The 18,215-nt window shown below is 38.8% G+C and overlaps 1 protein-coding gene across 1 annotated transcript in view; it reads right to left on the reverse strand.

Annotated features, from left to right (window-relative positions):
• The window catches only part of LOC128664100 (protein NLRC5), a 429,645-nt gene that overhangs the window by 214,262 nt on the left and 197,168 nt on the right, over positions 1-18,215 (reverse strand). Inside the window, exon 14 of the mRNA XM_053718792.1 lies at positions 3,463-3,552. Coding sequence (XP_053574767.1) covers positions 3,463-3,552 — 90 coding nt within the window. The remainder of the gene's footprint in view (positions 1-3,462; positions 3,553-18,215) is intronic.

Raw genomic sequence — 18,215 nt, forward strand, 5'->3', positions numbered from 1 at the left:
TCTAATAGGAAGCAAATAAAAGGCTGCATTTTGGGCGGCGCCTCCACTTTTGACAAAGTCAGTAGGCGAAACATGTTAAGGGAGGAATGACAGGATTGTTGGGTGTCCTGTAGTTTTAATTTTGCACTAGTCTAAGTGGTATTTCTTATATATTAATCAACTATGGGGAAAGTGGTATTTCCTTAGGAGATCTGTGGTTCGTGCTTAACCGATACTAGCTAATTTAAGATACTTATGTAGCACATACCTGTAATTTCAGCACAAATTATTACTGCCCTAGGGCAAGCTTTGTGCTACTCATATTTTCTTTACTAACCTCTTGTGGTGGTTGCCCACAGTACAAATTACAAGCATATGATATGATATTTAACAACTAATAATAAGTGTTTTAGTGGCAACACTTGACAAACCTGGGGTAAACTGTACTGTATATAGTGCTTAGATACACGGCAGTGCACTGAGTACAATCCATATAAACAAGTTTTATTCATGTATATACAGGTTAAACGTTGAGCTTAATTTATAGTGGCCTCTGTATTCCTTAACTTGCGGAAAACTGCACAATCTAAGTGTGACCTTAGGGCATATAGACATTCCTTATTTATTTGCACGTTTAATACTAAGCGTATACAATTCACAGTGGGGGTGATAGGCCTCTCTATACAAATCTGGCTGTTCGGGAGTTTCTGAAACCAGCTGATTTAGGTTACTGCTGTAATAAATAAATCACATATTCTGCACATACCTGCCTGGTGGTGAGCTTTAGTGTTAAGCCCACGGGCACACTAACAAGTAATTTGTATAAGCCTCCTCGCTAAGAATTAAACTCCTTTGTAGGTTGCTGAAAATCTTATAACAAAAGTATACAATATGTAACTTTTTAATTAATCAATAGCAACCGATACAAAGTTAGTTGCGAGTCATTGGCTACACTGTAACTTAACGTTTGAATACACGGTAATTCCTGTGGTTTCATTTATATACACACGCTCCATTCTAGATATTGGGCTGTACAAATGACGGTGGAGATATACCTCTAATCTGTGGAGCAACTAATATTTTAATCGTGACCCACGGGCACACTAACAAGTAATCTGTATATATAAGTGCAAACTACACGTAACTTACAAGGTATCAATACCTATCCATACTACTACTGTTGCAGTACTCTACCACAGAATACATATGGGTACAATTTATTTTAGTATCCACATAACACTCAGTGAGGTATACAATTTATAAGTACACACTTTGACTGATTAGTGGCCCCTAACAGGTTGGCCTCAATTTTGCAGGGATATTAGCCCACAGCAGATTATAAACATACCTTTACCATTAAGGTTTACCACAAATCCTCTTTACGTTGGAGTTACTATCCATGATATCAATTCAGGATAAGAATTTGTAACTATCCACCATTTTCACTACATTAGTTTATTGTTTGTAACCCTTTTTAAATAAAACTAATAAAGTTGATATATTTTAAAACCTATATACACTTAGCCCATACATATGAGGGCAGAGTGCTTTTCTGGTTAGTATCCTGTCCAGGCGGTTGCTTCATAACTTGTGTTTCTGGCGAGCCTGAAGACTCGCCAGAAACACAGGGCTTCAAGCTCCATACGGAGCTTGATAAATAGGCCCCTAAAGCTAAAATTAACCTTACAAGCTACATAATTAACCAAGCAATGGCAAAAACATATATGTCTGCTATTTCTGAACAAAGAGGATCCCAGAGAAGCTTTTACAACCATTTGTGCATGATTGTACAAGCGGTATGTAAATAATTTCAATGAGAAACTCAAAGTTTTTAAAAAAGTTAACGATTTTGTTTTATTTAATTGCATTTTGCTGTGAAATGGTGGCATGAAATATACCAAAAAGAGCCTAGATCAAAACCTTGGGTTGTCTACTTTACATATATATATAAATAATTAGTTTGGACAGGTATATAAAAAAAGAAGGAATTTCTGTTTAAATTGAGTGATGGAAAAATAAAAAAAATTCTCTGGTAATTTGGGAAAGTTGCCTAAAATTGCATCCTCTATCTGAATCATTAAAGTAAAAAATTGGGTTTACTGTCCCATTAAAGTAAAAATTACATTTTCATGTTTCAGAAACAACATGCAATGTTAAACAACTATCTAATTTATTTCTATTATTATCTCATTTGCTTCGTTCTATTGGTATCCATTTTTGAAAAGCATACATAGGTAGGTTCAGGAGCAATGCAGCACTGTGAGCTAGCTGCTTGTCCCTGGCTCATCCAATATGTTCACCTAGCTTCCAGTAGAACATTGCTCTGCTTCAACAAAGGATATGAAGAGAATGACGCAAATTTGATAATAGAAGTACACCTGAAACCTGAAAATTGTATGCTTTAGCAGAATCATGAAAGTAAAATGTTTGGGTTTATGTTCCTTTTTGAGAACTACAAAACCAAGAATGTGTCAGAATATCTTCTAGACAGGAATAAAATAATCTTACAGAAACCTATGGGGATAATGTGATGACTTAGAAAGAAAAGTTTACTTAGAACTCAGCAATTTAGAGCCCCAACAGAGAGCTGTAAAGGAGCAGAGAGGGTGATCCAGAAATGGATAGGAACTAATGGACAGATAAGATGAGAGTAAAATGGCAGATATCTAATCTTCTGTAACTGGGTCAAGGGATCTAAGCTTGTGGGATTTTGAGTGAGGGAGGACTGATCTTTAGTGTGTGTCTGGTTATCTGAGGCATCGCTGGTCTGGTAGGAGGTTATCTTGTACCTAACAGAGTTAAAGGGAAATTGTATTTAAAAAATGTTTTAATACAACTGAAAAAACAGCATTAACACATCAACATAAACAAGTACAAGCTGTTAGAGAAAGACACTTCTGCAAGTATGGTAAGAAAACACAGATTAATTCACAATTTTGTCTGTGAGCAGCACTGGGTATTAAAAGTGGAGAATAAATGTTTGGGGTAAGAAGACCATATTGATATGAGAAATAAAAAAAGGAGTTGCTCAGTTGTGCAGGAGCAATTCTGTAAGTAGTGTAACAGCTCAGCCTGTCAAGGCTCAGGATGAGAAGTAGTAGGTAAAGGAACCAGTGGGAGGAGTAAAACTGCTGTGGTAAGTGAAGTGTTTAAATAACAGGTGGACAACTACAGCATGGGGCCTTGTAAAGCAGAGGTATGCAACAGTAGCACATGGTCTTGCTTCTACAAATTCTAATTACAGCCTTGTGACATAAGTAAGTTTACAGCACAAGCAGTAGTTTTATTACCATGCATTTATGTTTTGTGCAAGTCATTATTGATGTCAGTCACAGGCAATCTGCATAATAATGCACAGAAATGCTCTAATACAATCAAACAGCTCTGCACAGCTACAGTACAAATATGTATGTTTTGTTTTTGATAAAATTTGGTTATAAAATCCGTCTTAAAACCATGCAATGGGCAAGAATATTATCTCACCTGACATCCATACGGTTTACATAGGGACAGGACACCATGAAATTAACCATGCATAAAATCCCTTCTGCCGATATATCTATGTTGTTAAGACTGAGGAGAAAATCATTGAAAAGTGAGTGAATAGTTCATGCACCAATACAATTTCCAAACCCCAATACAGGATTCCTGGTCCCTATATCATGTTTATCTCAAGCTATGCGCCATTTTGGACGATGCCCTCATTTTACGCAATATTTGTATAGGGAAATTTTAATGAACATAATTACGTTTTTTGCTACAGCATGACATTTTTGCATTACTGACCCTAACCCATTGTTTAAACTGGTGGTAAAAAGAAGTATCTCCATTAAAGACCATGGGGAAGTTTAAAGTTACCACTGTTTCTATGCAACAAGAAAGGAGTTTTAAATATCATAATTTATAACTCCTTATTCAACTACTAATACTATCCTATGATCCATTTTATTTTATAACTTGACAACCACCATTTTACTCCGGTTTCAACAGCAATGGAAACTAGGCCTATGTGTTTATCTCCCACAAAGGTTAAATACATACATAAAGTACATTTTCAGGAGACATAAGCATTGCAGCTCTAATGCAGAAATTGGCCAAGCCGGTATTCATATTTCACAAAATAGTAAAATATATTCACATTTTTGCATTTGTAATATTCAAATTTCACAATATTTCGATCGCATTTTTGCGTTTCCATATTTCACAATATTTCGATAGCGCTTGCCACATTTTACTTATAATAATGTGATCGCACTGTAGCAAACATGTTCTTTATTTATATCTATAGCTATAGATATATATTAATATAGAACACGTTTGCTATAGTGCGATGGGACTATTATAAGTAAAATGTGATCATGCAATAGTGATCACAATATTATGAAATGTGAATATTACAAACACAAAAACACGATGACAATATTGTGAAATATGAATATTGCGATCGCGAATGCACGTCCTCAATATAATGTAAATATGAATATTCAGAATGTGCAGTCTCAATCCTAAAATAAGTAAAAATACCCTCCTAAGGACACAAAAAAAGATTAGTACAATCACGTTTACAGTTTACATACATATTCTAACATTATGCAATACAATACATTAAATAATGTATATACATATTTCATATATCCACAATCCTCCAGCTTCTATAGGTGTATTATTGTTTAAATGATAATTGTATTGTCATACAGCATATGCTGCTTTGAATATATCGCCGGTATCAGAGCAGTATTGTGACCCACTGAAATGTATGGTAAGACACCTCTCTTCCATGCTTCCTTTAAACAGCACTGTTGGTCCTTTGGAATATATCTCCAGTCTTTTCGACATTGCAAAAGATCTCTTTCGAATATCTTTCTGCATCGTAGCACTTTTGATCATCATGGCCTTAGACAAAAAAATATAATGACTTTGTAGTTTGCTTCTTGTATTTGATTTTTTTCCTACATTGTCGATATTGTTTCCTGCATCTCTAGTGCCTTATTACCTTGGATGCCTCTGCTCAGTGCTCTCAAGAGAACTGTATTAAAGGTATTTATTTTTACAGTCAAACTCTGCTCCCTGCTAGAACTGTTATTTTTTGTTACCTATGCAAGTAAGTTTATATAAATAAAAAGAGAGAAGCGCTCAACCTGGGAACGAACAATAGCATAATAGCTTGTTCTATGGCTAGTTACCACCCTAGAAGCAGCCTCTTTTTGCTCAATATGTGCCTTTCACAGAGAAGAACTTTCCTGTAGCATATCAGTCTGATCCTGACTTCACAGTACAGTCCAGCCCCGAAATACCAGGCAATCCCTCTCTGAACAAGAGAAACAGCAAAACCCCAGACGTACGTTTCGGCCTATTGTGGGCCTCGTCAGTGAGGTGCAGCCATATCCCTCTAGGCACACTGAGCAACGGGTCCACGTCTGGATTCCCGCATCACACTTAGGGAGACTTCCCTAAGTGTCATAATTTGCATAAATAAAAAGAGAGAAGCGCTCAAAAAAAAAAGAGAGAAGCCTGGTATTTCGGGGCTGGACTGACCTTACTTGGCGGGATCAGACTGATATACTTCAGGAAAGTTTTCTTCTGTGAAAAGCACACTGGTCTAAAAGAGGCTGCTTCCGGGTGGTAAATCGCCATAGAACAAGCCACTGAGCTGTTGTTCGTTCCTGGTAGAGCGCTTCTCTCTTTGTATGCAAGTAAGTTTATGTCTGGATAGTGAGAACAAACTTTAAAGGGACACTGAACCCAAATTTGTTAATTTGTAATTCAGAAAGAGCATGCAATTTTAAGCAACTTTCTAATTTACTCATATTATCAATTTTTCTTCGTTATCTTGCTATCATTATTTGAAAAAGAAGGCATCTAAGCTTTTTTTTGGTTTCAGTACTCTGGACAGCACTTTTTTATTGGTGGATGAATTTATCCACTAATCAGCAAGGACAACCCAGGTTGTTCACGAAAAATGGGCCGGCATTTAAACTTACATTCTTGCATTTCAAATAAAGATACCAAGAGAATGAAGAAAATTTCGCCTAGATTTAGAGTTTGGCGTTAGCCGTCAAAACCAGCGTTAGAGACTCCTAACGCTGGTTTTGGGCTACCGCTGGTATTTAGAGTCAGTCAGGAAAGAGTGTAACGCTCACTTTGCAGCCGCGACTTTTCCATACCGCAGATCCCCCTACGCCATTTGCGTATCCTATCTTTTCAATGGGATCTTTCTAACGCCGGTATTTAGAGTCTTGGCTGAAGTGAGCGTTAGAAATCTAACGACAAAACTACAGCCGCAGAGAAAAGCCAGGAGTTAAGAGCTTTCTGGGCTAACGCCGGTTCATAAAGCTCTTAACTACTGTGCTCTAAAGTACACTAACACCCATAAACTACCTATGCACCCCTAAACTGAGGTCCCCCCACATCGCCGCCACCTACGTTATCCCTATGTACCCCTAATCTGCTGCCCCTAACACCGCTGACACCTATATTATATTTATTAACCCCTAATCTGCTGTCCCCAACGTCGCCTCCACCTACCTACAATTATTAACCCCTAATCTGCCGACCGGACCTCGCCGCTACTCTAATAAATGTATTAACCCCTAAAGCTAAGTCTAACCCTAACACTAACACCCCCCTAAGTTAAATATAATTTAAATCTAACGAAATAAATTAACTATTAAATAAATTATTCCTAATCGGAATTCGAGGGACGCCATCTTGGATGACGTCCCTTAAAAGAACCTTCAATCTGTGTTAGGACGTCGGAAGAAGAGGATGGATCCGCGCCGGAGGTCTTGAAGATGGAGCCGCTCGTCGTCGGATGGAAGAAGATAGAAGATGCCGCTTGGATGAAGATGTCTACCGGTCCGGATCTCCTCTTCTGCCCGGATAGGATGAAGACTTCTGCCCAATGATGGACTTCTTCAGCCGCCGCTTGGATCAAGACTTCAGCCGGAGGATGGATGTCTTCAGCCCCCGCTTGGGCTTGGATCAAGACTTCAGACGGAGGATGGACGTCTTCAGCCCCCACTTGGGCTTGGATCAAGACTTCAGCCGGAGGATGGACGTCTTCAGCCCCCGCTTGGGCTTGGATCAAGACTTCAGCCGGAGGATGGACATCTTCAGCCCACCTTTGGGCTTGGATCAAGACTTCGGAGCCTGGACCGATCAGTGATACCCGGCGTGGTGAAGATAAGGTAGGAAGATCTTCAGGGGCTTAGTGTTAGGTTTATTTAAGGGGGGTTTGGGTTATATTAGGGGTATGTGGGTGGTGGGTTGTAATGTGGGGGGGGGGGGGGTATTGTATGTTTTCTTTTTACAGGCAAAAGAGCTGAATTCTTTGGGGCATGCCCCGCAAAAGGCCCTTTTCAGGGCTGGTAAGGTAAAAGAGCTTTTCTATTTTTATTTTAGAATAGGGTAGGGCATTTTTTTATTTTCGGGGGCTTTGTTATTTTATTAGGGGGCTTAGAGTAGGTGTAATTAGCTTAAAATTGTTGTAATATTTTTCTAATGTTTGTAAATATTTTTTTATTTTTTGTAACTTAGTTCTTTTTTTATTTTTTGTACTTTAGTTTATTTAATTGTATTTATTTGTAGGTATTGTATTTAATTAATTTATTGATAGTGTATTGTTAGGTTTAATTGTAACTTAGGTTAGGATTTATTTTACAGGTAATTTTGTAATTATTTTAACTAGGTAGCTATTAAATAGTTATTAACTATTTAATAGCTATTGTACCTGGTTAAAATAAATACAAAGTTGCCTGTAAAATAAATATTAATCCTAAAATAGCTAAAATATAATTAAAATTTATATTGTAGCTATATTAGGGTTTATTTTACAGGTAAGTATTTAGCTTTAAATAGGAATAATTTATTTAATAAGAGTTAATTTATTTAGTTAGATTACAATTATATTTAACTTAGGGGGGTGTTAGGCTTAGGGTTAGACTTAGCTTTAGGGGTTAATACATTTCTTTCATGTAATTAGCAAGAGTCCATGAGCTAGTGACGTTTGGGATATACATTCCTACCAGGAGGGGCAAAGTTTCCCAAACCTTAAAATGCCTATAAATACACCCCTCACCACACCCACAATTCAGTTTTACAAACTTTGCCTCCCATGGAGGTGGTGAAGTAAGTTTGTGCTAGATTCTACGTTGATATGCGCTTCGCAGCAGGCTGGAGCCCGGTTTTCCTCTCAGTGTGCAGTGAATGTCAGAGGGATGTGAAGAGAGTATTGCCTATTTGAATTCATTGATCTCCTTCTATGGGGTCTATTTCATAGGTTTTCTGTTATCGGTGTAGAGATTCATCTCTTACCTCCCTTTTCAGATCGACGATATACTCTTATATATACCATTTCCTCTACTGATTCTCGTTTCAGTACTGGTTTGGCTTTCTACTACATGTAGAGGAGTGTCCGGGGGTAAGTAAGTCTTATTTTGTGACACTCTAAGCTATGGTTGGGCACTTTTATATAAAGTTCTAAATATATGTGTTTAAACATTTATTTGCCTTGATTCAGGATGTTCAACGTTCCTTATTTCAGACAGTCAGTTTCATATTTGGGATAATGCATATGAATAATTCAATTTTTTCTTACCTTAAAATTTGACTTTTTTCCTGTGGGCTGTTAGGCTCGCGGGGGCTGAAAATGCTTCATTTTATTGCGTCATTCTTGGCGCGGACTTTCTTGGCGCAAAAATTTTCTTGTAATTTCCGGCGTCATACGTGTCGCCGGAAGTTGCGTCATTTTTTTGACGTTTTTTTGCGCCAAAAAATGTCGGCGTTACCGGATGTGGCGTCATTTTTGGCGCCAAAAGCATTTAGGCGCCAAATAATGTGGGAGGCTTTTTTGGCGCTAAAAAATTCGAGTCATTGTTGTTTCCACAATATTTAAGTCTCATTGTTTATTGCTTCTGGTTGCTAGAAGCTTGTTCATTTGCATTTTTTCCCATTCCTGAAACTGTCATTTAAGGAATTTGATCAATTTTGCTTTATATGTTGTTTTTTCTATTACATATTGCAAGATGTCTCAGATTGACCCTGAATCAGAAGCCACTTCTGGAAAAACGCTTAACTGAGTTTCAGTTCTACCAAAGCTAAGTTAATTTATTTTAAATGTTATAAATGTTTATATTTAGCTATGGTTTGTAATAAGTTATTATGATATACTTTTACATGCAGAATCCATTAGTATTTATGCTTTTCTTACATCTTATGTACAAGAAATATTTAGAAGATTTATAAGAAATATTTTTCTGATTCTATTTTAAAGGCTTTGTCTGACTTTGTGCCTTCTAATAAAAAATTTTTAGGTCTTTTTCACTTCTTTTTTAATTATTGAAGTTTCAAATGACCAACAACATACTGATTTATCCTTCTCTGATGATGTTTTTTCTCTTTCAGAATTTTCTTCATCAGATATTGACACTAACAAATCTACTTTTATATTATTTTTTTTTATTATTAATATTATTTTATTTATTATTACATTTGTTCTTTGTTGAAAAGGTGTTGATTATTTTGGATATTAAGGTAACTAGTTCTTTAAGACTAGCTGACACTATTTCTGCCTATTTATTCTTCTGTGTTTTCAGAGGTTTTCTTTCCAATTCCCCATACTAGGGAATGGAATAGGCTGAGAATTTTCTTTTATTCCTTCTTCAAAGGTTTTAAACTATATTCTTTGCCAGCAGTTAAATTCAATTTGGAGGGTTCTCCAATTTATTGGGGCTATCTCTACTCCTACTAATTATGCTATTGTTTCTATAGCAAAATAGTATTTATTTTCCTTTAGATGGTTGTATCTTATTTATGGAAAATTATTTAGTTTCAGGTACTTTTCTTGGTCCTGTGATTTATTTGGATATTGCATTTGCTTCATTTTTGTTCTGTTTACTTTAAGATCAAGTATCAGATTATGATTTATTTTAGCATTGTTAAGGGACTAGGTGCTGTTGCATTTGTCTTGTTGTTTTGCATTTATTGATTATGCAAGTCCACTGTATTGACTGGTCCTTTAAACTGGACTATCATGCTAATAATTTCATTTGTGTCTTCATTTTATTGAATATTTTCGCAAATGAGGGTTATTCTATGTCTTTAGCTATTTTAGCTAGAAGAATTTTGTGATTTTTAAAAAATCCATATTTCTTTTGTTCTAAGATAATCAATTATTTGTTTTATAATTGGATTCAATTCTTAACTGTTACTCTGGGCTTCAAGATTGAGTTCTAAGACTAAAACTTTAAGCTTATACTAGTTTGGTTGTTCTTATTAAGGAACGAATTCCTGAATTCTTTCCCAAGTAACATGTTTATAACTGGAAATTTTTCAGTTCGAAATCAGCTCCCTAATATTGCGATGTACGTGCCGTATTCCAGCTTGGCTGGCAAGGGGCAGGTTAAGACTTTTTTGAAATTTATTTGGTTCTATTCGGTCCAAATTTCTTTGATTTTATTCCAGTAAGGCTAACACTTTCTTTAAGTGTGTTTCGGTCCTATATATTTTGGGTACTGTTGAAGCATGGCTGGGCACCCATGGGGTTCAAGCGCTGCTCAGACCTGGAATCTTCTGGGGTATTTCTTCCAGTTCCATTTTTAGGAACTGGGTTTTGGAGTTTTATTCAAACTATTCTGCCTTTTGGTCAGTGATAGCATTATTTGTTTTCATTAGATACAATAAATGCATATTTTCATTTTTCTGTTTTCATTCAGATTTTTTTTCTGAGGATGCGGAATCTCATATGATTCACTTTGCTCTTCAGGACATAGTTAGAGGATCTTTTTTTCAAAAGCTCTTGATTCCTCACACAAGGGTCACCTTTTTTAGGTTTCCAGATATTTGTGTCTCTGTCTTTGTCTCTATCAGACAAGGGACAATTTTATTGTGTTCCGTTTGTCGGTACCTTTAGTCTCTATTATTTCCTTCAGTTGCTATATATGCATAGAAGTTTTAGGTCTTATGGCCACAGCATTGGATTTAATTCCCTTTGCTCATTCTCTATAGAAAGAACCTTTTCAGTCTTTTATGCTGAATTATGGTGCAGGGATTCTAGGATTTCGCATTTTTAATCTTCAAATCCTAATATTTATCTCTCTTGATTTGGTGGTTAAGATCACCATCATTTAGTCTACAGGTCTCTTCGTTTCTTTCAACCTGGACCATGATCTCTACAGATGTGAGTCTTTTTGGTTGGGAGGCTGTCTGAGGATCTCTGTCAGCACAAGGGGTTTGGAAATCTCAGGAGGCGAGATTACCATTTGATATTTTAGAACTCCGTGCTTTCTCAGAGTTTTTTCAGTTTGTTTCTTTTTGAAGAAGAGACGTTTAATGTTTTTCAAACAATATCTCTACTATGGTGTATGTCAATCATCAGAGTAGGACTATCAGTCCTTAGGCTGTGACAGAAGTGTCTCGGATATTAGCTTGGGCTAAGTCCAGCTCCTTTCTAAATTCTGTGGGGTTTTTTCCCAGGTATAGATATTTGGGAAGCGGATTATCTCTGTTAATCAAGCTTTTCTTCCGGGAGAATGGTCTCTCTTACCCAGATATGATTTTCATTTCATCTGAATAAAGAACTTCCCAGGGGCCTATTAAGGTCCGGGAATCTTCAGGCGGAAGTAGTGTATGCATTGACATTTCTTTGGAATTATCATTTTGCCTATTTCTTTCCGCCTCTAGTTCTTCTTCCAAAATTCTTATGGAGTATTTGTTTGTTATGCTGGTAGCTCCAGCATGGCTTCTCAGGTTTTGGTATGCGAATCTCATTCGGATGGCCAGTTGCCAACGTTGGACACCTCCGTTTAAACCAGACCTTTTCTTTCTCAAGGCCTTTTTTTTCCATCAGGATCTCAAATCATTACATTTGAAGGGATGGAGATTGAACGCTTGGTTTTTAGTCAGAGAGGTTTTTCTGACTCATTGATTAATACTATGTTTCAGGCTCATAAATCTGTCTCTAGAAAGATTTATATTGAGTCTGGAAGACCTACTTTTCTTGGCATTCTTTTAAAATTCATAGAATTTTATTATTTTTTCAGGTTGGTTTGGATAAGGTTTTGTCTTCAATTCTTTGTTAGGACAAATCTCTACTCTTTCTGTTCTTTTTTCACAGAAAGATTGCTAATCATCCTGATATTCATTGTGTTGTACAGGCTTTGGTCCATATCAAGCTTGTCATTAATTCAATCTCTCCTCTTTGGAGTCTCAATTTGGTGATGAGGGCTTTACAGGCTCCTCCGTTTGAAACTATGCATTTTCTGAACGTTAAATTACTTTCTTGGAAAAGTATTGTTCCTTTTGGTTATTTCTTCTACTAGAAGAGTTTTTGAGTTATCTGCTCTTTTTTGTGAATATCCTTTTCTGATTTTTCATCAGGATAAGGCAGTGTTACTTCCTGATATTCTTCATTTTTTCAGGTTTTGATTCGTATCAAACCTGTCATTAAGCCAATTTCTCCTCCTTGGAGTCTTAATTGGGTTCTGAAGGTTTTTCAGGCTCTTCTATTTTGAGCATATGCTTGCTCTGGACATTCATTACTTTCATGGAAAGTATTGTTCTTTTTGGACATCTCTTCAGCTAGAACAATTTTTGAATTATCTGTTCTTTCTTGTGAATCTCCTTGTTCTGATTTTTCATCAAGAATAAGGTGTTTTTTTGCTGTCCTCATCTCAATTTTCACCTAAGTTGTGAATTTTAAAAACATTAGTGGAGGAATTATTGTTTTTTCCTTGTGTCCTAATCCTAAGAATTCTTTGGTAAGATTCTTACATTCTTTAGGATATGGTAAGAGTTTTTATTATATTGAAGCTACTCAGATTTCAGACAGACTTCTAGTCTATTTGTTATCTTTTCTGGTTTTAGGAAGGTCAGAAGGCTTCTGCCATTTCCTTGGCATCTTGGTTAAGCTTTTGATTCATCATGCTTATTGGGAGTCGGATTATTCCCCGTCTCAGAGGATTACGGCTCATTTTACTAGGTCAGTTTCTACTTCCTGGGCTTTTTAAGAATGAAGCTTCTGTTGATCAAATTTGCAAAGCAATGACTTGGTCTTCTTTGCATATTTTTACTAAATTCTACCATTTTGATGTTTTCCCTTCTTTAGAAACAGTTTTTGGTAGAATAGTACTTCAGGCAGCTGTTTCAGTTTGATTCTTCTGCTTATAATTTCAGTCTTTTTCATTATTAAAATTGAAACTTTTGATTTGGGTAGTGGATTAATTTTTCAGCGGAATTGGCTGTCTTTATTTTATCCCTCCCTCTCTAGTGACTCTTGTGTGGAAGTTCCACATCTTGGGTATTTATATCCCATACGTCACTAGCTCATGGACTCTTGCTAATTTCATGAAAGAAAACATAATTTATGTAAGAACTTACCTGATAAATTAATTTCTTTCATATTAGCAAGAGTCCATGAGGCCCACCCTTTTTTGTGGTGGTTATGATTTTTTTGTATAAAGCACAATTATTCCAATTCCTTATTTTTTTGATGGTTTCGCTCTTTTCTTATCACCCCACTTCTTGGCTATTCGTTAAACTGAATTGTGGGTGTGGTGAGGGGTGTATTTATAGGCATTTTAAGGTTTGGGAAACTTTGCCCCTCCTGGTAGGAATGTATATCCCATACGTCACTAGCTCATGGACTCTTGCTAATATGAAAGAAATGAATTTATCAGGTAAGTTCTTACATAAATTATGTTTTATTAGAGTAGCGGCGAGGTCCGGTCGGCAGATTAGGGGTTAATAATTGTAGGTAGGTGGAGGCGACGTTGGGGGCGGCAGATTAGGGGTTAATAAATATAATATAGGGGTCGGCGGTGTTAGGGGCAGCAGATTAGGGGTACATAGGGATAATGTAGGTTGCGGTGGTGTATGGAGCGGCAGATTAGGGGTTAAAAAAATATGCAGGGGTCAGCGATAGCGGGAGTGGCAGATTAGGGGTTAATAAGTGTAAGGTTAGGGGTGTTTAGACTCGGGGTACATGTTAGGGTGTTAGGTGCAGACTTAGGAAGTGTTACCCCATAGGAAACAATGGGGCTGCGTTAGGAGCTGAACGCTGCTTTTTTGCAGGTGTTAGGTTTTTTTTCAGCTCAAACTGCCCCATTGTTTCCTATGGGGGAATCGTGCACGAGCACGTTTTTGAAGCTGGCCGCGTCCGTAAGCACCGCTGGTATTAAGAGTTGCAGTGGCGGTAAATTATGCTCTACGCTCCTTTTTTGGAGCCTAACGCAGCCCTTCTGTGATCTCTAAATACCAGCGGTATTTAAAAGGTGCGGGGGGAAAAAAGCCAGCGTTAGCTACGCGGGTCATTACCGACAAAACTCTAAATCTAGCCGTTTGATAATAGGAGTAAATTCAAAATTTGCATAAAATTTCATGCTCAATCTGAATCACGAAATTAAATTTTTGGGTACAGTGTCCCTTTAACCAAGGTATATTTTCCCTTAGCATTTAGAATGACTAATTTACAGTTATTAATACTTATTTATTATTTTGCTTTGTAGGTGCTCATTAAAGTGCTAGAGAGGGATCCGCTACTGAGTTTGGTCTCATTGGCCTCATTACTGGATTTCATTAACAGTGTCTCAGTAAGGATTTGTGATAAGTTGAGCAACGATTCAAGCTCTATGAGATTATTTGGTATCTAGCCCATGGCCTGACGCAGATAACATAAATTATGCTTACCTGATAATTTCATTTCCATCTGTGGGAGGAGAGTCCACTGCTTCATTCATTACTTGTGGGAAATAAGAAGCTGGCCACCAGCAGGAGGCAAAGACACCCCAGCCAAAGGCTTAAATACCTCCCCCACTCCCCTCATCCCCCAGTCATTCTGGCAAGGGAACAAGGAACAGTAAGATAAATATCAGGGTATAAGTGGTGCCAGAAGAATAATTTAAAATTTAGGTCCGCCCACCGGAGCAACAGGGCGGGAGCAGTGGACTCTCCTCCCACAGATGGAAATGAAATTATCAGGTAAGCATAATTTATGTTATCTGCGTCAGGCCATGGGCTAGATACCAAATAATCTCATAGAGCTTGACTCCAGGAACCTGTGGACTCTTGCCATCTGACGCTACGTTCCCTTTCAGCTGTAAAGATTCATCTTATGGAGTGAGTATACTGCACCCATATTAATTGGCTTCAATATATGCATCAAGCCTTTTTTTCTCTTCACTTACTAGAGAAAATCACTCAATAGACCAGCGCCATCTACTACTACTATCTATCTATACACAGTCACAAGGGAGAGACTGCAAGAAGGCTGCGGTCTGACCTAAAGGAGAGTATCAGTTCTTAGTTCATTTGTACAGAATATTGTGTGTTTTTTTCCATCTTGCACCTCTGTATATTGTTTTCCTTTTTTAAGCATAATTTATGTTTCCCATCTTAATAGGAGGAGAAAATGGAAGGTATACAGAGGGCGACTCCTAGTGCAGATCAGTTAGCAATGTATGAACCCACTAACTTATCCCTTCAGAAAGATACTCACACAGTAGAAAGCACACTATAGTGCTAGTGCAGCCTGCTGGGTATATTACAGTGGCCCAGCGCACATACCACTCCGGCAATAAACTGTTCCAAGGTATTATGATGATCAAATGAGAAGATAGGAGACTTCAGTTGTTTAAAAAAGAGCTTTATGTAAAAATCAATAGATGAACAAGTAAAATCAATCAGTAAAACATGTGTAGGAGGAGAGTCTACTTCTTCATTTATTACTTGTGGGAACAAATACCCAAGCGCTAGAGGACACTGAATGAATAAAAACGGGAGGGTAAAAAGAGGCAGACCCTATACTGAGGGCACCACAGTCTGCAGAACCTTTCTCGCAAAAACAGCTTTCGCCAAAACAAAAACATCAAACTTGTAAAATTTTGCAAAAGTATGTAAGGAGGACCAAGTAGCCGCCTTACAAATCTGCTCCACAGAGGCCTCGTTCATAAAGGCCCAAGAGGAGGCCACAGCCCTAGTTGAGTGAGCCGTAATCCTCTGAGGAGGCTAATGTCCCGCTGTCTCATAGGCCAGACGAATAATGCTCCTCAACCAAAAATACAGTGAAGTGGAAGAGGCCCTCTGCCCCCTACACTTCCCTGAATACACCACAAATAAGGATGAAGTCTGTCTGAAATCCTTTGTGGCCTGAAGATAAAACTTCAAGGCTTGAACCACATCCAAGTTATGAAGTAACTGTTCCTTAGGCGAAGAAGGGTTAGGACACAAGGAAGGAACTACTATCTCCTGATTGATGTTACCATCAGACACCACCTTGGGAAGAAATCCCAAACCAGTGCGAAGGAACAGCCTTATCAGCGTGAAAAACCAGATAAGGAGGCTCATGTTGCAAGGCCGCTAACTCAGAGACTCTGCGAGCCGATGCAATAGCCAGAAGAAACAGAACCTTCCAGGAAAGAATCTTAATGTCAAGCGCATGCATAGGTAAAAAGGAGCCCTTTGCAAAACCTTAAGAACCAAGTTCAAGCTCCAAGGGGGAGCCGAAGGTCTAAAAATCGGTCAGATTCTGGACAGAGCCTGAACAAAGCACTGAATATCAGAACCGATAAGGCCAAAATCTGTCTTTTTAAGGAACTAGCGACAAGGCCCTTATCCAGACCATCTTGAAGAAAGGCCAGAATCCTGGACACCCTAAACTTGTGCCAGGGATATCCATGTTCCTCACACCAGGATAAGTAGGTCCTCTACAACTTATGATAGATGCGACGAGTGACCAGTTTCCTGGCCTGGATGAGAGTATCAATCACTCTCTGAAAACCCTCTCTTGGCCAAGACTAGGCGTTCAATCACCATGCAGTCAGCCTCAGAGAATCAAGATTTTGGGGGAGAAAAGGACCCTGAACCAGCAGATCTCTGTGACAGGGTAACCTCCATGGAGGAGACAACGACATTCCCACCAGATCCGCAAACCACGTTCTCCATAGCCACAACGGAGCAATCAGAATGGTCGAAGCTTAATCCTATTTGATGCGGGCCACCACTTGAGAGAGAAGTGGCAACGGGGGAAATATTTAAATTAGGTTGAACTCCCAAGGGATCGCCAAGGCATCTATCAGTTCTGCCTGGGGATCCCTGGACCGCGATCCTTATCTGGGTAGCTTGAAGTTGAGTCTGGACGCCATGAGGTCTATCTCCGGCGTCCCCCATCTGTTGCAGATCTCCACAAACACCTCAGAATGGAGAGACCATTCCCCCAGATGAAAAGATTGTCTGCTGAGAAAATCCGCTTCCCAGTTGTCCACACCCGGAATGTGGTTTGCAGAGAGCGAACAGTTGTGAGTCTCTGCCCATTCCAGAATCCGAGATACTTCCCTCATGGCAAGGGAGCTCCTCGTTCCCCCTGATGGTTTATGTAAGCCACCGAGGTAATGTTGTCCGACTGGAATATGATGAATCAAGATGACCACAAGGGGGACCAAGTGCTCAGAGCGTTGAATATCGCTCGAAGTTCCAGAATATTTATTCGTAGAGTCGACTCCTCTCGAGTCCACCTGCCCTGTGCCCTTCTGGCAGCCCAAACAGCTCCCCATCCTGACAGACTTGCGTCGGTGGTCACAATCTCCCAGGCAGGCCTCAAGAAGGATGTCCCCTGGGACAACTGTCCCAGACGGATCCACCAAGAGAGGGATTCCCTCACTCGGTTGTCCAGAGATATTTGTTGGGATAGATCTGAGTGATCGTAGTTCCATTGTCTCAACATGCATAACTGAAGAAGTCTGAGATGGAACCTGGCGAATGGAATGACATTGATGCTGGATACCATGAGCCCAATCACCTCCATACACCTGGCCACAGATGGCCTTGAGGAGGTCTGAAGGGCAAGACAGCTGGAGGCAATCTTGGAATGTCTCTGGTCTGTCAAAAATATCTTGATGGATATGGAATCTATTATCGTACTCAGGAACTGCACCCTGTTGCTGGGAACCAGAGAACTCTTTCCCTCATTTAGCTTCCATCCGTGGGATCGAAGGAGAAGAAGAGCCCTCGAATGGTCCTCCGCAAAACTACAGGACGGAGCCTGGACCAGAATATCGTCCAGATAAGGAGCCACCGCAATACCTCTGGCTCTCGCTACCGTGAGCAGCACTCCCAGAACCTTTGTAAAGACTTTTAGGGCTGTCGCCAGACTGAACAGTAGGGCCACAAACGGGAAGTGTTGGTCCAGCAAAGCAAATCTTAGGAACCTGACGTGGTCCTTGTGGATTGGCACGTGAAGGTAGGCA

Source organism: Bombina bombina, chromosome 1 (genome assembly GCF_027579735.1).
Source record: "Bombina bombina isolate aBomBom1 chromosome 1, aBomBom1.pri, whole genome shotgun sequence".
NCBI lineage: Eukaryota > Metazoa > Chordata > Amphibia > Anura > Bombinatoridae > Bombina > Bombina bombina.